Here is a 22,509-nt window from a genome sequence, read left to right as displayed (position 1 = left end):
GCCTTTGACTGGACTTAACCGTCCAGGGCATAGCTGTCAACTTACAGATTTGAAAATAAGGGACCAGCAGCCTCAAAAATAAGGGATCAGCAGCCAAAATAAGGGATTTTCCCAGCACAGGTATGTTCAACTTCTGAGCCCCTCCAAGCCAAAGGCAGAAAGCCCAGCCAGCAGCCAAACAAAGCCTCAAGCGGTGGTTCCCACAGCGCAGCAACCCGGCAAAGGGGATGCAGCAAGGAAAACCACCATCACCTCTCCGCTGGGAAGCGCTGAGCAAAGGCAAGTCCCAGGCAACATGGCCGATTTGATCGGCACAAGGCATGCAAGCTCCACCCCCCCAGTCATTCTTAGACTCCTTATTGGGTATGCAACGCAGCCAACCAACACAGTTGGAGCCTCCCTCCTCCCTTGCCGGCAGGGAGGGAGGGAGAGGAGCTGCTTCCTTTGAAACCCGGGAAATTTACGGGACATCATCAATAAGGGACAGCAGCGGGACACGGCGCTGGGATAAGGGACTTTCCCGCCAAATAAGGGACAGTTGACAGCTATGGTCCAGGGGTCCTTTACCTTTTACCTTTACCCTGGCTGCCACGCACTTCTACTGCTTGTGTTTGAAACAGGACATTAGCCACAATCCAAGGTTATCCTGTCTCTTCTTGAGAAATGCTCTTGTTTGGTGTGCTTTTCCTCAAACAAGCTTACATTCAGTTAGAAAACAGAAGCCACAGTTAAGCTGAGATGCGTACAATTCAGGCAGCTCTTGGGTGTGTGCATGACAGCATCAGTAATTTGGAGTTCAGCGTGGGGGTCATCTACACACCCCTCTCTGGTGTGAACAGCAACATAAAAAAGCACTGGAAATGCTGTGGTTTGTTCAAAACCACTAATGTGTACGTAGTTAAAATAGGGATGTGGTTGATTGATGTATTACTATGCCAGTTTTCATTCAAATTACTCTCAAAGTGGCTTACAAACAATAAATCACAATAACATAATAGAACATCACAAATACAGCATAAATCATACAAAATAATTAATGAACCGTCAATAAAGAAATCTGTAAAACACCATTAACAAAACAGCAACTAAAACGTAAGCTAAACAGAACAACAGTAGCAAAAGGCAAATTATTAACAAATCAATTAGGCATTTATAATCTATAACGGAATATTATAACCGCAATGTACCGGTATATCTGGAATGTCAGGTGTACTTATTTTTGTGTCTGCTTGCAGTGCTGGCTATAAGCTTTCAATGCTCTCAGGAGAGAACCCGTATTTTAACTGCTGTTCGTTATCTTATAGGAAGCAGCAGGGGAGAATATTCCTGTCCTCTTGCTTGGGAACAAAACAGATAATGAAAAAGAACGGGAAATCCCCAGGGGATTAGGAGAGCATTTAGCCAAGGTACAGTATGAAGAACATACAGTTCTGAAAACAACCAGTAATGTACATTTAACAAAAAAAACCTCCATGTTCCTCTTGGGAACAACTTCTGTGATAACAAGGTCAATGAATATTACCCATCTGTGGCATGAAGTCAAATATTTGATTTTGTATATCTCATTAAGCTGAGGCCTTTGAAGCTATCTCATTACGATTGAAGAAGGGCTTGCTTTCACAATGTGATGATCAAGTTTCAAGAAAAAATCCCTCTGAATTGTCTGTTTCAATTAGAGCTGGTTTACTTATCCTCTTTGTGAGGGAGCACCTTTCTTTGAGTACATCGATTTCGTGATCTTGGGTACAAGAACAGCTTTCCTTTTGACCAGAAGGCACTATAGATGGATGGGAATCTATGGGCAGCTGCAAATTTGCCCTGTGGCCCTAGGGAAGAGGAGAAAAATACCGTATTTTTCGCTCTATAAGATGCACCAGACCACAAGACGCACCTAGCTTTTGGAGGAGGAAAACAAGGGGAAAAAAATATTCTGAATCTCAGAAGCCAGAACAGCAAGAGGGATTGCTGCGCAGTGAAAGCAGCAATCCCTCTTGCTGTTCTGGCTTCTGGGATAGCTGCGCAGCCTGCATTCGCTCCATGAGACGCACACACATTTCCCCTTACTTTTTAGGAGGGAAAAAGTGAGTCTTATAGAGCAAAAAATATGGTACTTCTCCTCATCCCTGGCACCAGCAATTGCATCCTCCACCTTGGTTTAAAGCTGAAAGTCACAGCTCTCTCATAGTATATAAAGCTGGATACTACCAAAATTAAGCCGTGCACTACTTTTAAGGATGTCACATAGAGGAGGGAGAAAGGTTCTTTTCTGCTGCTCCAGAGAAGCGGACACGGAGCAATGGATCCAAACTACAAGAAAGAAGATTCCACCTAAACATTAGGAAGAACTTCCTGACAGTAAGAGCTGTTCGACAGTGGAATTTGCTGCCAAGGAGTGTGGTGGAGTCTCCTTCTTTGGAGGTCTTTAAGCAGAGGCTTGACAACCATATGTCAGGAGTGCTCTGATGGTGTTTCCTGCTTGGCAGGGGGTTGGACTCGATGGCCCTTGTGGTCTCTTCCAACTCTGTGATTCTATGATTCTATGAAGAATGAGCCCAACTGAAGCAGAACCAACTTGACTTCTGCAAGAGGAAAAACCCTGTAGATCTTACAGACTTATCAAAATTCTTTGAGATTGTCAACGAGCAGATATAGAGGTAATCTGGTTGACATTGTGTACTTGGACTTCCAAAGAGCTTTAGACAATGTATCTCACCAAACACTCCAGAGTAAGCTTAGTAGTCAAAAATAAAAAATAACACTCAGGACAAGGGTGATTCTGGTTTGAAACCTATATAGTGGTATCTTGGTTCTCAAAATTAATCCGTTCTGGAAGTCTGTTCCAAAACCAAAGCGTTCCAAAACCAAGGCATGCTTTCCCATAGAAAGTAATACAAAACGGATTAATCTGTTCCAGACTTTTAAAAACAACTCTGAAAACAGCAATTTAACATCGATTTTACTATCTGAAGAGACGATTGATCCATAAAATGAAAGCAACAATTGATACTGTACTATAAAATAAATAAGACAGTGTTGTAGATCAGTGTTCCCCAACCTTGGGCCTCCAGCTGTTTTTGAACTACAATTCCCATCATCCTAGACCACTGGTCTTGCTAGCAAGGGATGATGGGAGTTGTAGTCCAAAAACAGCTGGAGGCCCAAGGTTGGGAAACACTGTTGTAGATGATAAAAATTTAAATTGCATTTTTTTTCTTATCTGCACTAATGATAGTTATTGTTTGGATGGGGGGCTTTTATCCATTTCTGCAGTCACACGATCAGTCAGTAGCTGAATTGGGTTTCACACAGTCACAAAAATAAATTAACTGAAAAAGCCACAAAAACAGAAAATAAATAGCTAAAACAAAAGCACCAAACTTAATCTGTTCTGGAAGTCCGTTTGACTTCCGAAATGTTTGAAAACCAAGGCGCAGCTTCTGATTGGTGCAGACGCCCTGGAAACAATAGCTAACAGCCGCATCGGACGTTCAGCTTCCAAAAAACGTTCGAAAACCGGAACACTTCTGGGTTTTTGGTGTTTGGGAACCAAGGCGTTTGAGAACCAAGGTTCCAATGTACCAATGATGTATTATTGATCAATGTGTCAGAAGGAGCTCTCCCTGTTCCTAAACCCAAAAAAAATGTTGGGGCATATGCAAATCTCTTCCAGCAAATCCAGGCCTTAAATTATGTAACTATCTGTGTGTATCATCTCATTATGAAAAGTGGTTGTCTCAACGCAATACATGACTACAGTGGCAAAATTATATTTTTAAAAATCTAACCGCCACGATGCCGCAATAAAGGAAGTCACAGTGGCTGTTACATAAATGCAAATATATTTTAGGGGATGGCGGATGCTTTTACAGTGGAATAAGATTCTTGAGATATATATATAAATTTAGATTTAGTCCCTAAGGGTGCATTTAGATGCTTGTTGCTAAATGATGTGAGCAATGCTTTTTTTCTTTTCTATTATAGGATTACAATTTAATCTTCTATGAATGCAGTGCTCTGTCAGGTGACGGCATAAACAAGTCTGTCCTGCACTTGGCCAGGTAAGGAAAAATGTTAAGGATGCTTTGCAAACTAGGGTCCATCAAGTTTTATAAATGGGTTCCAGTGAACGAGTGTGTTCATGACCAGTGGTCCTGGTGTCGGTGTTGCTTCTCATACCAGGAACTCAGTGAAGAAAACTATTATGCCACCATCAGTAGGAAAATTGTATACCAAGTACATGAATAAGATTTGAAATGGGAAAAGGAGCATTCACCATGAGTTTGGAAAGCGAACATTGGTGTAGCTTCTATTTGGTATTGTATATCAGAATCATTCTTTGGTGATCTACGGCAAATGGTTATGAGTGTTGGTGTGGCGCTTCAGTGCACTCATGAGCAATATTTCATTATCTTAACTGTGTTTCATTGCCACTTTGAAAAGGGTTCTCAGCATGTACCGTATTTTTCACTCTATAACACGCACCTGACCATAACACGCACATCGTTTTTAGAGGAGGAAAACAAGGGAAAAAATATTCTGAATGAAACAGTGGACGTATCATTTTTGTGCTTCATGCTGTGGCCACAGACATGTGATCTGATGGTGAATTTGGGGTGACCCAATGCAAAAATCCTGAGAATCCCTGTGGATCCATGCTTTGTAACCACGTTTTTGCACCATTGCAGCCCCAGGCAACAGTGGGTGCGTGATTTTTTTGGGGGGGGGACAGGCTGTAGCCATGGACATGCTATGTGCTCTGATGGTGAATTTTGGCTGACCCAATGCAAAGATCCTGAGGATCCATGTGGATCCATGCTTTGTAACCACATTTTAAGTGGGGAGGGAAGGAAAAACACAGAAGGCTAAGAATGCAGGAGAGGGCTATAACGTGAGGAAAGGAAGGCAAAAGTTTCCCCCCACCCACCCACACAAGCCAGCCACTGTTTAAGGATTTCATCCTTTTAAATGGAAGAAAGCATATTTGAATGCTGTGTGTCTCCAAAAACAAAAAGCAGGAAGTCAAATCAGAATTTTAAGCCGAACCTGTAATCTCTCTTCCCTTCACAAACATTGTTCCCTCCGGAGCAGGGACAGGATAGAGCGACGCTCTGCTTTCCTCTCTTCTTGCCTGGAGGGGAGGGGCTTTCCCTGCTCTTTGTTCCGTTTGAGCAAACACAGCAAGGAAACAGAAGAGGGTGGGCAGTAAGACCCTGAGGCAGAATGCAGGAAAGCAGCAACTTCCTGTCTCACGGAGCTCCCTTCTCCCTGAAGCGCGGTTTGATTTTTGCCTTATTTTTCGGCTCCAGGGACCACACATTCGCTGCATAACACGCACAGACATTTCCCCTTCCTTTTTAGGAGAAAAAATCTGCGTGTTATAGAGCGAAAAATACGGTAAGTAGCTTAGCTTAGTTTAAAAGGATAGTTCGTAGAAGGTAGATCCAGAGGTGTAATTGGGGGGGGGGGAGTTGTAAGGCCAGTTGTCCCAGGGTGCAAAATAGTTGAGGCAAAACATTTCAACCACCTGGTGCTGCCATTGTTGTAAACAAAAATCTGTCCTTTTTCCCTTATGGGGTATCCAAGAGCCCATATAGAGTCCTTACATAGGTTCCCTATTGGTAGGAGAAAAGAACAGAGGCCAACCAGAGAATACTGAGAAGCAAAGCAGCTAGTAAGCTTGATCTTTATTGAACTGTTGCAACAGGGTGCTCCCCTCACCCGCAGGAAAGGAGGAGGAACCCAGAAAAATGGCGCACAAGGCCTTATATGGACTTTTGAAATTGCCACCCTGTAGATCAAGACCACCCCCAGAAACAGCATACATACATCACAGAAGGGGTGTAACCTAAGACCACCCCCCAGATACATCATACCTACATCACAGAAAAGGTGGTCTAAACAGAAAGTTGAATGTTGTTTTTCTCCTGTCCTTGTTTATCTCCTGTCTGGCAGGTTATTTGATTGGATTGCCTGGGGACCCTGGCCAGTCTTTTGTAATGATAAATACTTAGTTCCTGGGCCATGTCACAGGTTCACACCCTATTCAAACACAGACATACCCTTAAGACAGGATTTGTGAAGGAAAAGACAATGGGGAGGCTTTTCCATTTTCCTTTGACCTTGCAGAGAAAACATTTGCTCAGTTTGGGAATCAAAATGGTTCCAGGTCAGTCTTCCTGTGCTGATCTATGTACGTGCTTGGTTGGTACACTTATGGACATTTAACATATATCTAAGACCTCAAAATGGGACGCACATGGCGCTGTGGGTTAAACCACAGAGCCTAGGACTTGCCGATCAGAAGGTCGGTGGTTCGAATCCCCGTGATGGGGTGTGTGTGTGTTTCGGGTTGCTCAGTCCCTGCTCCTGCCAACCTAGCAGTTCGAAAGCATGTCAAAGTGCAAGTAGATAAATAGGTACCGCTCTGGCGGGAAGGTAAACGGCGTTTCCGTGTGCTGCTCTGGTTCGCCAGAAGCGGCTTAGTCATGCTGGCCACATGACCCGGAAGCTGTACGCCGGCTCCCTTGGCCAATAAAGCGAGATGAGCACCGCAACCCCAGAGTTGGTCATGACTGGACCTAATGGTCAGGGGTCCCTTTACCTTTAAGACCTCAAAATTCCTATCACACTCTATACAGCTGCACACTTCCACTTCAAACAGCTTCTCCATGCAAACCAGGAAATGACCTCTCCAGACAACTGGGCAACTCTTCTTTTCCTATCTCTGTGGCTGTGATCTGCTGGGTAACGTGGATGCCATTGGGCATGCATACTATGTCCAATTCCCACCCACCCACCCTCTGTGCAACCCCGGGTGCTGGCAATCCATGCTACCCCACTGGTTAGATCTATCAATGGCTATTAACCCAGTTGGTTAACAGAACATAATATTCACATTCATAGGTCAAGAGGTTCAGTTTCTGGTGGGGCACCCCACACTCAAGCTTTGCTCCGTGGGCTTTCTAGATGCATAGAACTAAGTGTTGTTGTAAGCAGATGGACCTTGAGCCAATTCTACAAATTACTGTTTATGTTTCTTTCTGTAGGGTTTTAAAAGAACAAGAAGAAAAGGTGAAGGAAAAGACTATTCAGCTACATCAAGCCTCCAAGAAGAAGACTTGTTGTACCAAGCAGTAGAGGGCATTTATGGCTTATACACACTTAACTTTTCCTCTGCTCTTTCTAGCCACTGTTCTGCGCTTAAAAGGACTGTGGCCAAGCACTGGGATTGGGGTTTTTTTTAGCCTGGGAGCTTTCCGTGTGAAAACCTTCTCTTTAGTGCTCATTCTGAGCAAATATCAGTTCAGGTTTTCTGCAGATTGATGTTTCCTCCGTTTGAGTGCTAAAGAGCAGCTTTTCGCAAGGAAAGCTCTGGGACAAAAAACAACAAAACCCGCTCAGACACAGACCTTTTAAGGAAACAGTGGATGAAGGGTAATAATTGTGGGGTGTGAAATACAGAGCAGTCAAATACAACATTCCTAGAGTGGACATAAAAAGGGGATGTCTGGACCAGCCAGTCGGAACTTCCTGTTTCCTCCTGGGCTGGGACAAACTTCCTCTACATTTGAATAGAGGTGGGCGCGACCTTACCTGTGCAGGTAACAAAACAGCAGAGGGCAAGACAGCCATCTCTCTCTCTGACTCCATTCCTTGAAGAAGCATCATCTCCTTAGCCTAAGATGCTCTCTTGGCAGCCAAGAGAGGACAAAGGAAATACAGTGGTGCCTCGCAAGACGAAATTAATTCGTTCCGCGAGTTTTTTCATCTAGCAATTTTTTTGTCTTGCGAAGCACAGTGTCGGAAAAGTTTTGGAAAAGCTTCAGAAATCACCAAAAACGTCAAAAAAGGCTACCACACCGCGTTCTATGAGTTGCTCCTCAAAGTCAAGTCGCAACTGTATTAACGGTGTTAAGAAAAAGGAAACAAACTTGCAAAAAACGCAAGACGTTTTCGTCTTGCGAAGCAAGCCCATAGGGAAATTTGTCTTGCGAAGCAGCTCAAAAACCGCAAAACCCTTTCGTCTAGCGATTTTTTCGTCTTGTGAGGCATTCGTCTTGCGGGGCACCACTGTACTGTATTTTTCGCTCTATAAGACGCACCAGACCACAAGATGCACCTAGTTTTTGGAGGAGGAAAACAAGAAAAAAATATTCTGAATCTCAGAAGCCAGAACAGCAAGAGGGATCGCTGTGCAGTGAAAGCAGCAATCCCTCTTGCTGTTCTGGCTTCTGGGATAGCTGTGAACCCTCATTCACTCCATAAGACGCACACACATTTCCCCTTACTTTTTAGGAGGGAAAAAGTGAGTCTTATAGAGTAAAAAATACGGTATCTCCTTATGGGATAGATTGAAGAAGAAGAAGAAGAATTTCTATTATTTATACCCCACCCAGCCACTCTGGGCAGCTTACAACACATCTAAAAACATAATAAAAACACCAATCCTTTTAAAAAAGGGTAAGTGTGAATAGGCCCTACGTCCATTTTTCCCCGTTAATAAGTAAACTTAGTCTTTTCCCCTTTGCACAGAATACCACATCTGCCGCACAGTACAGCCAGAAGCATTCACCAGCAAAACATAAGAAAACATCTGAGGAGAACTAGCATACTGGATTATGCTAACGGGTATTTGGTTTCTGCTGGGCTGTAAATTATTCCAGGTGAATCCCCACTTCTGTTGGCGAGGGCTTCCTTTCGAAAACCCTTTTCTCCTACAACTTCCTTCTGGTTTCTGGTATTTACTCTCCTGCTTCCTCCTCTTCCTGGGATGGCAGTTTGACATTGATAAGTTCAGGGCTTATCCTCACAGTCTTAAAATCCGCCTTGCCACTGCCTGTTTCCCTTAACTGGAGGTAAAGCCAGATTTTTGCCTAATCAATATTAACATGAAAAGGTGTTTTTTAAAAATTTTTTAAAAATGCATTCAGTTGTGCCATAAAACATTCGTTTGCTACATCATGGTTTTCCCTGCTTCCATACACCACATCCTTAAAGGTAAAGGTACCCCTGACCTTTAGGTACAGTCGCAAATGACTCTGGGGTTGCGGCGCTCATCTCGCTTTATTGGCTGAGGGAGCCGACGTTTGTCCACAGACCGTTTTTCTGGGTCATGTGGCCAGCATAACTAAGCCGCTTCTGGTCAACCAGACCAGCACACAGAAACGCCATTTACCTTCCTGCCAGAGTGGTACCTATTTATCTACTTTGATGTACATTCGAATTGCTAGGTGGGCAGGAGCAGGGACCGTCGCGGGGATTCGGACCGATTTCATTGTTGTTGTTGCTGCTGCTGAATTCCAGGTGCAACTTTCTCTCCTCCTCGGACGGATTTCCCAGGCAGGAAGTCCCTTTTCTCTCATTGTGGCTTACTTCTGAGTTGGAGTGCCTGACTGAGTTGCTAGCGCACCAGGCACAACGCCCTCTCCTCTCTCCATAGTCTTTCAAAGTGCAAAAGCTTTGTTGCGCTCTCCTTACTTCCATGTGTGTTGGCAGCCTCCACTTTCCCCAGCAGCCCAGGCACCTGCATGCAAGAGCCAAGCTGGTAGCAAGCAGTGTAGCAGCTAGACTGGTGACTGGGAGTGGCCGCCGGGACCACATAACACCGGTCCTGAGAGATCTGCATTGGCTCCCAGTACGTTTCCGAGCACAATTCAAAGTGTTGGTGCTGACCTTTAAAGCCCTAAACGGCCTCGGTCCTGTATACCTGAAGGAGCGTCTCCACCCCCATCGTTCTGCCTGAGATCCAGCGCCGAGGGCCTTCTGGCGGTTCTCTCATTGCGAGAATTGAGGTTACAGAAAACCAGGCAGAGGGCCTTCTCGGTAGTGGCACCTGCCCTGTGGAACGCCCTCTCTTCAGATGTGAAGGAAATAAGCAGCTATCTTCTCTTTAAAAGACATCTGAAGGCAGCCCTGTTTAGGGAAGTTTTGAATATTTGATGCTGTATTGTTTTTAACACTTGATTGGAAGCCACCCAGAGTGGCTGGGGAAACTCGGCCAGATGGGCGGGGTATAAATAATAATAAATAATAATAATAATAATTGTTATATTTGTACTGGATAGGATTTACTCTTGAGGAGGAGGAAGTGCCAAGTGAGCCATGCCCCTTCACAGCCACATCATTCACGTTGGTGCCAAGTAGGGTTTGGGCAAGTGAATAGCCCAAAGTTGTTTATTTTCTTTGCAAAATCTCTAATAAAAAAATGAAGTTTTTGAACTATTTGTAAGGAAAAACGACACAGCCGACAGGGTTTGCCTATGTCCAGATTTCCCCGGACATTTAAGCAATTTCTGCCCAGACTGCTTCTGACAGCTGATTGCCGGCTATGTCCAGGAGAGTCTGGACATATGGCCACCCAAGTGGTAAGGGGGAAAATAGGTATATAGAAAAGAGAATTCCTGGGTGCAAAGGTCCAGATTTGGGTGGCACTGTGGTGTAAAAACCAGAGCCTAGGGCTTGCCGATCAGAAGGTTAGCAGTTCGAATCCCCGTGACGGAGTGAGCTTCCATTGCTCGGTCCCTGCTCCTGCCAACCTAGCAGTTCAAAAGCACACCAGTGCAAGTAGATAAATAGGTACCACTCCAGTGGGAAGGTAAATGGCATTTCCATGCCCTACTCTGTTTTCACCAGAAGCGGCTTAGTTATGCTGGCCACGTGACCCAGAAAAACGGTCTGCGGATGAGCGCCACAACCCCAAACTCGTTTGCAACTGGACTTAACTGTCAGGGGTCCTTTATCTTTTACTCTTTGGTGAGAGAAACCCCTGCCCCTCGAGATTTAATTGCTTTGTGATTATTCCAGATAAATAGAAACCTTTTCCATTTTATTAGCTGATCATTTGTTGTTTGATTTAGAATATTCTGAAATGAGATTCATTTGGGAAATGAAAGAAGAGTTTTAAACATTGCTTAATAAATTCATTGGAAAGTTGTTCATAATTATATTTATTGTATTTATATGAATATTGAGACAAAAAGAAATGAGTATGTTTTGTTAAAAATATATTGATTTATTTGTTCCATTTTATTTAGTTTTTGTAATTATGTTAAAGAATGTAATTCAATCACCTCTGTTTTTCTCCATTTGCCTAACTACTATAAAAAGATCAAGGCTGTGTCTGAATTAGTTTGATTCACTTTAACAATTGTGGCTGCAATCCAAGGTTTTCTTCCAGTGGCTTTGTTTATATTTTTCTTTTAAAAAATAAACATTTTAAATTATGAAATATTTTATGATGACGAATAACATGTTTAGCACACTGTGTTCATATATTTACTCTCCCAAAATGTTTTCTGTGTAGTAGGAATACTTTTGTATAATACCATGTACAGCCTCGGATCGTTACAGTTCCTACACCAAATCAATATGAAATGGTAGAGAAGCTTGTTGAAATCCAGGCTTTTAGAAGTCCATGATAAACATGATGACAAGTATGAAGAAAGAGAAACTGACAGGAGCTCAGAAAATGAGACTGACTGAATTTCAGGTCATATTCACATTGATGGTTTCTTCTTTTGACCCTCATCCCCACGACGGGGTGAGCTCCCGTTGTTCAGTCCCAGCTCCTGCCCACCTAGCAGTTTGAAAGCATGTCAAAGTGCAAGTAGATCAATAGGTACCACTCCAGCGGGAAGATAAATGGCGTTTCCGTGCGCTGCTCTGGTTTGCCAGAAGCGGTTTAGTCATGCTGGCCACATGACCCGGAAGCTGTACACCGGCTCCCTTGGCCAGTAAAGCAAGATGAGCGCCGCAACCCCAGAGTCGTCCACGACTGGACTTAATGGTCAGGGGTCCCTTTACCCTTTACCTTTAAAGTAGGAAAGCCAAAGAGATGCTAGGTTCTACTTGTTACATAACCACTTCCTCATCCACAGGAGGACCTCTCCTCTTATTCCATAACTACAGTGGTACCTCGGGTTACAGATGCTTCAAGTTACAGACTCTGATAACCCAGAAATAGTACCTCGGGTTAAGAACTTTGCTTCAGGATGAGAACAGAAATTGTGCAGCGGCGGCAGCGGCAGGCCCCATTAGCTAAAGTGGTGCTTCAGGTTAAGAACAGTTTCAGGTTAAGAACAGACCTCCAGAACAAATTAAGTATGTAACCAGAGGTACTACTGTACTAAGTTTTACACTTTGTCGAAACCCTTTTGGAAGTCCAAGAATACCATGAAAGCTGCCTCCATCGTCAGGCTTGTTGACTCTCAAATAGGTTAGTGAGACAGGACGTTCCATGTCAGCAAGGCTTGCTCAATATGCTTGGCTATTTTATCTGGCAGAGCTTTCCACCAATTTTTCTGAAACGGATATTAAGCCATGGGTTGTCAACCTGGTCTATATCGCCCACTGTTTCAGGAATCTAGGTGGGCGGTAGGGGGTTCTACGACACAAGCTGAATCCTCCTTCCATTGAGCACTGATAGGCGGCAAGGAAATTTCACCATCAAGAAAGATGCATTAGCGGGTGGTAGGTATAAAAAGGTTGACCCCTATATTAGGGACGCGGGTGGCGCTGTGGATTAAATCGCAGAGCCTAGAACTTGCCGATCAGAAGGTCAGTGGTTCGAATCCCTGCAACGGGGTGAGCTCCCGTTGTTCGGTCCCAGCTCCTGCCAACCTAGCAGTTCGAAAGCACGTTCGCCACTCTTGGCGACTTCCACAGAGACCAAAAATACACTAAAATGTAAAGACTGCAATGTGAAGTCTTCATTTATTCAGCTTCCAGATGATGTATTTTGATATATGGATGTGAATCCTCTGAATCTGGTTTGTCTCGTGCTGAATGTGGAAATATATGAGCCAACAGTGTGACGCGGCAGCTAAAAAAGCCAATGCAATTCTGGGCTGCATCAATAGGAGTATAGCATCTAGACCAAGGGAAGTAATAGTGCCACTGTATTCTGCTCTGGTCAGACCTCACCTGGAGTACTGTGTCCAGTTCTGGGCACCACAGTTCAAGAAGGACACTGACAAACTGGAACGTGTCCAGAGGAGGGCAACCAAAATGGTCAAAGGCCTGGAAACGATGCCTTATGAGGAACGGCTAAGGGAGCTGGGCATGTTTAGCCTGGAGAAGAGGAGGTTAAGGGGTGATATGATAGCCATGTTCAAATATATAAAAGGATGTCACATAGAGGAGGGAGAAAGGTTCTTGTAGTTTGGATCCATTGCTCCGTGTCCGCTTCTATGGAGCAGGAGGAAAAAACCTTTGCAAAAGTTTGGCACCATTTTTGAGTGAATTGCAGAACGTCAGATTTTTTCTGGAACTGTGAAAAAAAGTTGTTCAGACGTTGAGGGCTGCTTCTGTTTCTGATGATAAAAACCCATCTGCTTCCACCGAAAAACCTTTCAGGGGATCGTTTGTAACAGTTTACCAACATTTTTGAGTGAATTTCAGAACATCAGATTTTTGCTGGACTTGTGAAAAAAAGTTGTTCAGACATCGAAGGCTAATTCTGTTTCAGATGATAAAAACCCATCTGTTTCTACCGAAAAACTGTCAGGGGATCATTTGCAACAGTTTGGCAACATTTTTGAGTGAATTTCAGAACGTCAGATTTTTACTGAAATTGTGACCGCGCGGCTTAGGGATTTTTTCAAAAAATGTAGTTCAGACGTGGAGGGCTAATTCTGTTTCCGATGATAAAAACCCATCTGTTTCCACCGGAAAACATTTCAGGGGTTCGTTTGCAACAGTTTGCCAACATTTTTGAGTGAATTTCAGAACGTCAGATTTTTGCTGAAAATGTGAAAAAATGTACCGTATTTTTCGCTCTATAACACGCACCTGACCATAACACGCACATCGTTTTTAGAGGAGGAAAACAAGGGAAAAAACATTCTGAATGAAACAGTGGGTGTATCATTTTTGTGCTTCATGCTGTGGCCACAGACATGTGATCTGATGGTGAATTTGGGGTCACCCAATGCAAAAATCATGAGAATTCCTGTGGATCCATGCTTTGTAACCACGTTTTTGCACCATTGCAGCCCCAGGCAACAGTGGGTGCGTGTGGTAAAGAAATTGACCGCCTTCTGGGAAGATGGCGGCTGTAACAACTTCTCCTTCGTGAACCCTCCGGATTACAAACCTTTTATAGCCTTTTATAGCCTTTTACTGCCGTTTTTATAGCTGTTTTACTAGACTTTTAAATTATTTTACTTCTGTTAGAAGTTTTTAATCGTTTTACTTCTACGGTTGGCCTGTTGGGGCCAATATGCGTATCAACAAGGATATTCAAACCCTCTGCTGAGAAAGCCTGCCGCTGATTAGTAACGCCGCCTTGAAGACTGGGTTATGTTGAGAAGTGGAGGAGGAGTAGCAGAGGAGTTGCGCCCATAAAAGATAAGTTCTCTCTTTTATCTCCGTTTATCTCTACTCTGAACCTCCGTAGTTAGTGAGACAGCGACAAATGGGTCATGGCAAGCGACCAAGATCTGCTGAGAAAGGTTGCTCACCTCCAAGAGTAAAGCAGTCGAAGCTTGAATCTCCCCCACCATCTACTAACAATAACAGCAAAACAGAGCAAGTAATTGTTTCTGCGGTCGAAACATACAACCGCTTTTGGCCTCTGTATGATCAAGGAGAGTTGGAAAAGCTAGCTGATCCAGCAGGGGATGGAAGCCATAGGGAAACCCTCCTCCCTGACACCCTAATTACACCTCCGCCATTGAAACGGGACGCATTAGGGCAAACTGCCCATGAATTAGTACCTGATCAAATACAACTGGTAATCAGGACTTTAAGCTTCATTTTCAAGGAATTGGAGGGGATTTCTTTGTCATTGAATAAACTTTCACGGGCCCTTCTGGCTCATCTACCTTCCTCAACTGAGCTATCTAATTTGCATCAATCTCCTGTGCCGCTTGTAAGTGCCTTAAAGAGACAACCTGACCAGAAATCTCACCTTAAGAGCTCAAGATGCAGGCCGCCACTGCCCCAAAGGAATAGGCAATCCTTGATTTTTCAACCTAATAAAATATGTCTAGCCATTTTTTCCCGTGACGCCCCCAGACTTAGGTGGAATAACCTGAGGGTGGCTAAAGGGTACCTACGTGATTTGTTAAATATTCCTTTTTTCCAGATAGATCTTATATCTGTAGTACCCCTAAATGCCACGCCCTGGCCAAGGAAATTTATGCTCTCCTTCCAGTCTGCAAGGATCCCACATCTTCTTGCAAGACAGAAAGATCGGCTGGCACCTTGGGAGATTGTAACAACAAGAGTCTTTAAGGACACGAGTGTTAAACCTCTTTTTGCCAACATCTTAACCGGCAATGAACGCTCGTTTCCTCCTTCTGTTCCTATAATAAAGGGGAAAACACCCAGCCGGGTACCCCCTGTTCCATCTGTGACCTCAAGTGCCCATCTAGCTACGCTGAGGAGTGATCCAATTGCAAGCGGAGATTGGAATATCCCTGAAGAGAGAAATCTTATCTTCTCTTATGGAAAACTCCCTTCAGAAGAACAGCAGGCTATTCTCGATAGATTGGATCTACTCAAACAAAGACTCCTATCGCAAGGGGACCCCTCTATGCCGATGAGAGAGGAGAGCAGGCGCTCCACGTCCCACAAGGCGTCTCCATCAAATGCCGTGATAATCTCTCAACCTGCTACTTTGTTACCCCCTACTGATCTGAATCAGCAGTCACCTGTTGACCAACAGCACCATTCTACCATGGAGGAAGTCGATAAACTTAATACTCCCGTCTTAGACCTTATGTCCAATCAAAATATGGAAGTTGATGATTCCTTTGCCTCAATGCCTGAGCTAGAATCTACCCTTTCTGAAGATCACCAGGAAATGACTATGCATGTACCATCCCCACGTTCACGTCTTTCTATACATCTGCGTGATAATTCTTCTCCATCTGCGCAGCAACTACAAGTGATGGCTGGAACACCTCTTAGCGCTACCCTGGTTAAGACTGACAACTCTGACAGATCTACTAGTATAGCCCATCAAAGACTTGCTACTACTCACCTCAATGAACAGCATCCGACCTCACCAACTTTGCCTAATTCTTCCTCCCCGGCAAAGCCCTTCCTGCCTGTTAATGTTACCAAATCACGGATTCAATCAACACAGAAGAAGACTTTATCCGCACAAACTAAAATTACTGATTTCCTTATGGGTCCTCGTTCTACCTCCAAGAACCCATTAAACAACTCAAAGTGACAATTACCGGGACAGCACAAGGACCCGACATTATCAATACTTAGCTGGAACATTGCTGGTTGGAGAACCAAAAAATCAGACCCCGAATTCAGGAAGTACATAAATTCATTTAACATCATCCTATTCCAAGAAACATGGGATGAGGAAGAGATTACCATAGACGGCTTCGATCTTCTAACACTTCCGGCCTCCCCTTCCTTGAAAGGTGGTCGCCCCAAAGGGGGTCTTTTGATTGGGATCTCACTCCAACTTCGCGCCAAATTCACTCTGGTACGGGCTTCCCCGCCTTTTGCTCTTTCTGGACTGATCACAGAAGGGAAGTCCTCTTTACTAATTACTAATGTTTATCTCCCCCCCGAAGGCTCAGCACCTGATCTTGATTGGAGATGGGAATCATTTGAAAATCACCTATTGTCATGTCATACCAAATGCCCTAACTCGTACTCCTTGATTGGGGGAGACTTTAATGCTCGAATTGCCACTAATTGGGACCTACTAACCAAGTCCAAATGGTGGACTCCCCCATGTTTGGACAACTTTGACTTGGAACATACTAGAATTAGAACTTCAAAGGACAACAGAGTAAACAAAGCTGGAGTGACCCTTTACCAAATGGCCATTCGCCTGAATTTAGTATTCTTGAACGGCACCTTCCCCCCCGATATACCGGGGGAGTTCACTCACCTGGGACCAGCATCTAACAGTGTTATCGATTACTTTTTGATCTCCGCAAATTTGGCCGTCAATGTACTTTCCTTCCAAGTTGAAAACCAACACTTCAGTGATCACCTCCCTATAGTGACCACTTTGTCATTGTTCCGGTGCCAGAATGACTATAAACATCCACTCCTTCTGGAAACCTCATCAGCGATCAAAATAAGAGGGATCAAATGGTCCGAGGCTGTGGCCCAAAAATACCAAGATTTTTTCCACAGGGAAATCACTGCCTATCTACCACAAATAACTACTGATTTACAAGATTCCAATTCGGTTTTGAAACTTTTCAACCTTCTTATAACAAACCTTACCATCTTTTTTACATCACCTCCTCAAAAGGCGAAAGTAGCGCATTGCAGTGCTGGGGCCCCTTGGTTTAACACCTCCTGTAAACAAGCAAGATCCCTTCTTCGTTCCATCTATAATGAATATAAAAACTCTAATGCCCAGGCTCTACCATCCTCCTACTTACAAGCCAAAAGAACATACAAACAGACTTTAAAGCTGGCCAAACGTGAGTGGTATTTAAAGCGTTGGCGAGCCTTGATTGCGGCTTCTAGATCCCGCAGACCACAGGAATTTTGGGCTTTGATAAACAAAAGAGGAAGGAAGTACCCACTGACGATTATCCCTGCGCCCACATGGGAACAATTCTTGAGTAAATATTTCTCCTTGGCAGAGGAATCCAACTCATCCACGGAATTCCGAGCCGACCACCTACCTTTGTGGCCCTCTACCGACCCAGACCTGATAATGAACTTAATATTAGATCTGAAAACAGGCAAAGCCCCCGGGCCGGATCTAGTCCCTGCTGAGGCTATTGTTGCGCATCCGAGGTGGTGGGCTGAAATCCTGGCCAAAGTCTTTGACGCAATTAATTCTACGGGGCTTATCCCTAGGTCATGGAAGGAGGCCGTGATCGTGCCAGTCCATAAAAAGGGTCCCCCTGCTGCCCCGGAGAACTATCGGAACATCAGCCTTTTGTCTATCATCGGGAAAATCTATGCAAAATTTTTGCTGTCTAAGCTATCCCATTGGGCAAACGACTCAAATCTGATTGGCCATGAGCAAGCGGGCTTTAGGAACAATTATTCGACCACTGACCATATGGTAATTATGTATCATCTCGCCAGAAAATATTCTGCCCCGAGTCGGGGGCACCTATGTGTCGCTTTCATAGACCTAAAGGCCGCCTTTGACAGTATCCCAAGAAACTGTCTATGGAAGAAATTAGAGAGATGGGGCATAGATAGAAGGCTGTTATGGCTTATAACCCAATTACATCAGGGGGCGTCGGCTAGAGTGAGACTCACACCGGCGGGAAACCTATCCAACGAGGTTCCAATAAATAGAGGTGTGCGCCAAGGTTGCATTTTGGCTCCACTCCTCTTTAACTTGTTTATCAGCGATATGAAGCTCTTTCTGAATGAGTCTCAAGCCAACATTCATGCCCCCCGCCTAGCTGATTTCCGCTGCCCTCTGCTCCTATATGCCGACGATGCAGCGATCCTTTCCTACTCTAGAGTCGGTTTATGCAGAGCTCTAAAGACTTTTGCGGCTTACTGCAAACTTAACCATCTGACAATTAATTATGAGAAATCTAAAGTCCTGGTCTTTACCAGGTCTCGGAAAACTTACAGCTGGAAGTTGGATGGAGTCCAATTAGAACAGGTTTTCAAATTTAAATACCTGGGAGTCTTCTTTCACTACAACCTAAGCTGGAAGCCACAGATACAGTATTTACTAAACAAAGGGAGAACAATACTTTATACTCTACTCCAATTTTTTTGCGGCCGACGGAGCCTCCCACATCCCTTCTGCATTGAAGGTATACCACGAAAAAGTGGTTTCCACCCTCTGTTATGCTGCCCCGCTCTGGGCCCCAGGGTCCAATTTAACATCGCTTGAGACATTGCAGAGTCAGTTTCTCCGTCGCCTCCTGAAACTCCCCATGTGTGTGAGCAACGCAGCCATACGTTTGGAGTTAAGGATTGCATCATTGGAGACTGTCATCTGGAAGCGAGTCTTTGGCTATTGGCTGTCTAGCTGGCATAGGCTTCCCGACCATTACCTTTTCCAGTGCCTCTGGCGGGACGACTTTGCCAATCCATGGGTAGGAAAAATCCAAGCCAAACTTCTGAGCATCGGAATTTCCCCAGCGGACTCCTTAAAGACGAACTTATGCTCAGCCAAAAGCCTTATAGAGCAAAGATTAGCAGACATTGAAAATCAACACAACCTCGCCGGGGGTGGGGGTGTCTGCTCCCCCAGGTATCACAGAATAACCCCACCACTTGGCCTTCCATCATACATGTCATCTCTTTCATCTGTACCACACCAACTTGCATTTATTCGTGCAAGGTTCAATGTCCTTCCATCGAACCTGCTGAGCCACAGATTTTCCAAGGGTTTGGTGTCTCCGCTATGCGTGTGTGACGGGAAAACTGTTGAATCTCTTCCACATATAATGTTCAACTGTCCCCTACATAGCATAGCCAGGACTAAATTTCTGGGTCCTGTTTTATTGCGCTTGGTTGGCAGGCCTGTTGAGTCACACGCCGCACTACTTTTGCAGGACACAGATCCCTCTGTAACTCTGCAGGTGGCGGTTATCTGAACGCGGTTATCTCACACACAAAAACCACTAAAAAACAACAACAACACCAAAACTAATCGGACAGTTATGATGAGAGTGCATGTCGGATCTCGTCTTCAGTTTTCCTTTTTCTGCGATCCGTCCCTTGGAGCTCCCCGGGCCCCAAGCTGTTATTTGGCTCTTCTCAATGACCCACCCTTGCATCGTGATGTTCTCCTTCTGATGCTGAATATATCGGTCTTTATGCCTCTGTCCCTTTATGTTTGTACATATTTTATGGGCTAATAGCCGTAAATAAATAAATAAATAATAAATAAATAAATAAATCACAGGACAAGAAATCAGCCCTCAAAAACTTAACCGGCAGAAAAAATTTTTTTTGAAAAAATCCCTAAGCCCCGGGATCACAATTTCAGCAAAAATCTGACTTTTGGCAGTTCACTCAAAAATGGTGCCAACCGGTTGCAAATGCTCCCCTGAAAGCTTTGGCGATGGAAACAGAAGGCTTTTTATCACAGGACAAGAAATCAGCCCTCAAAAACTTAACCGGCAGAAAATATTTTTTTGAAAAAATCCCTAAGCCCCGGGGTCACAATTTCAGCAAAAATCTGACTTTTGGCAGTTCACTCTAAAATGGTGTTAACCGGTTGCAAATGCTCCCCTGAAAGCTTTGGCGATGGAAACAGTAGGCTTTTTATCACAGGACAAGAAATCAGCCCTCAAAAACTTAACCGGCAGAAAATATTTTTTTGAAAAAATCCCTAAGCCCCGGGGTCACAATTTCAGCAAAAATCTGACTTTTGGCAGTTCACTCTAAAATGGTGCCAAAAGCTTGAAAATGCTCCCCTGAAAGGTTTGGCACTAGAAACAGAAGGCTTTTTATCACAGGACAAGAAATCAGCCCTCAAAAACTTAACCGGCAGAAAATATTTTTTTGAAAAAATCCCTAAGCCCCGGGGTCACAATTTCAGCAAAAATCTGACTTCTGGCAGTTCAATCAAAAATGGTGCCAAAAGCTTGAAAATGCTCCCCTGAAAGGTTTGGCACTCGAAACAGAAGGCTTTTTAGCACAGGACAAGAAATCAGCCCTCAAAAACTTATCCGGCAGAAAATATTTTTTTGAAAAAATCCCTAAGCCCCGGGGTCACAATTTCAGCAAAAATCTGACTTTTGGCAATTCACTCAAAAATTGTGCCAAAAGCTTGAAAATGCTCCCCTGAAAGCTTTGGCGATGGAAACAGAAGGCTTTTTATCACAGGACAAGAAATCAGCCCTCAAACACTTAACCGGCAGAAAATATTTTTTTGAAAAAATCCCTAAGCCCCGGGGTCACAATTTCAGCAAAAATCTGACTTTTGGCAGTTCACTCAAAAATGGTGCGAAAAGCTTGAAAATGCTCCCCTTAAAGCTTTGGCACTCGAAACAGAAGGCTTTTTATCACAGGACAAGAAATCAGCCCTCAAAAACTTAACCGGCAGAAAATATTTTTTTGAAAAAATCCCTAAGCCCCGGGGTCACAATTTCAGCAAAAATCTAACTTTTGGCAGTTCACTCAAAAATGGTGCCAACGGGTTGCAAATGCTCCCCTGAAAGCTTTGGCGATGGAAACAGAAGACTTTTTATCACAGGACAAGAAATCAGCCCTCAAACACTTAACCGGCAGAAAATATTTTTTTGAAAAAATCCCTAAGCCCCGGGGTCACAATTTCAGCAAAAATCTGACTTTTGGCAATTCACTCAAAAATGGTGCCAAAAGCTTGAAAATGCTCCCCTGAAAGCTTTGGCCCTCGAAATAGAAGGCTTTTTATCACAGGACAAGAAATCAGCCCTCAAAAACTTAACCGGCAGAAAATATTTTTTTGAAAAAATCCCTAAGCCCCGGGGTCACAATTTCAGCAAAAATCTGACTCCTGGCAGTTCAATCAAAAATGGTGCCAAAAGCTTGAAAATGCTCCCCTGAAAGGTTTGGCCCTCGAAACAGAAGGCTTTTTATCACAGGACAAGAAATCAGCCCTCAAAAACTTAACCGGCAGAAAATATTTTTTTGAAAAAATCCCTAAGCCCCGGGGTCACAATTTCAGCAAAAATCTGACTTTTGGCAGTTCACTCAAAAATGGTGCCAACCGGTTGCAAATGCTCCCCTGAAAGCTTTGGCGATGGAAACAGTAGGCTTTTTATCACAGGACAATAAATCAGCCCTCAAAAACTTAACCGGCAGAAAATATTTTTTTGAAAAAAATCCCTAAGCCCCGGGGTCACAATTTCAGCAAAAATCTGACTTTTGGCAGTTCACTCAAAAATGGTGCGAAAAGCTTGAAAATGCTCCCCTGAAAGCTTTGGCTCTCGAAACAGAAGGCTTTTTATCACAGGACAAGAAATCAGCCCTCAAAAACTTAACCGGCAGAAAATATTTTTTTGAAAAAATCCCTAAGCCCCGGGGTCACAATTTCAGCAAAAATCTGACTTTTGGCAGTTCACTCAAAAATGGTGCCAACGGGTTGCAAATGCTCCCCTGAAAGCTTTGGCGATGGAAACAGAAGGCTTTTTATCACAGGACAAGAAATCAGCCCTCAAACACTTAACCGGCAGAAAATATTTTTTTGAAAAAATCCCTAAGCCCCGGGGTCACAATTTCAGCAAAAATCTGACTTTTGGCAATTCACTCAAAAATGGTGCCAACCGGTTGCAAATGCTCCCCTGAAAGCTTTGGCGATGGAAACAGTAGGCTTTTTATCACAGGACAAGAAATCAGCCCTCAAAAACTTAACCGGCAGAAAATATTTTTTTGAAAAAATCCCTAAGCCCCGGGGTCACAATTTCAGCAAAAATCTGACTTTTGGCAGTTCACTCAAAAATGGTGCGAAAAGCTTGAAAATGCTCCCCTGAAAGCTTTGGCACTCGAAACAGAAGGCTTTTTATCACAGGACAAGAAATCAGCCCTCAAAAACTTAACCGGCAGAAAATATTTTTTTGAAAAAATCCCTAAGCCCCGGGGTCACAATTTCAGCAAAAATCT

At 43.9% G+C, this 22,509-nt stretch overlaps 1 protein-coding gene and 1 long non-coding RNA gene across 3 annotated transcripts in view; one reads left to right on the top strand and one right to left on the bottom strand.

Moving 5' to 3' along the window:
• The window catches only part of CRACR2A (calcium release activated channel regulator 2A), a 43,635-nt gene extending 35,927 nt beyond the window's left edge, over positions 1–7,708 (top strand). For both annotated transcript variants that reach the window (XM_082223117.1, XM_082223116.1), the window contains 3 exons: positions 1,305–1,406; positions 3,982–4,058; positions 7,047–7,708. In XM_082223117.1, coding sequence (XP_082079243.1) covers positions 1,305–1,406; positions 3,982–4,058; positions 7,047–7,137 — 270 coding nt within the window. In that variant the 3' untranslated portion in view covers positions 7,138–7,708. The remainder of the gene's footprint in view (positions 1–1,304; positions 1,407–3,981; positions 4,059–7,046) is intronic.
• Positions 5,656–6,759, bottom strand: LOC309532747. The gene is made up of 2 exons (XR_014220002.1): positions 6,611–6,759; positions 5,656–6,239 (listed from the first exon to the last, which is right to left on the bottom strand). It is a non-coding gene; the product is annotated as an uncharacterized lncRNA (long non-coding RNA).
• Positions 7,709–22,509: the final 14,801 nt, after the last annotated feature.

This window comes from Podarcis vaucheri, assembly GCF_965113315.1.
Source record: "Podarcis vaucheri genome assembly, chromosome: 5".
Taxonomy (NCBI): Eukaryota; Metazoa; Chordata; class Lepidosauria; order Squamata; family Lacertidae; genus Podarcis; species Podarcis vaucheri.
The sequence above is the reverse complement of the archived record's forward strand: the minus strand, read 5'-3'. Positions and strand labels throughout refer to the sequence as shown.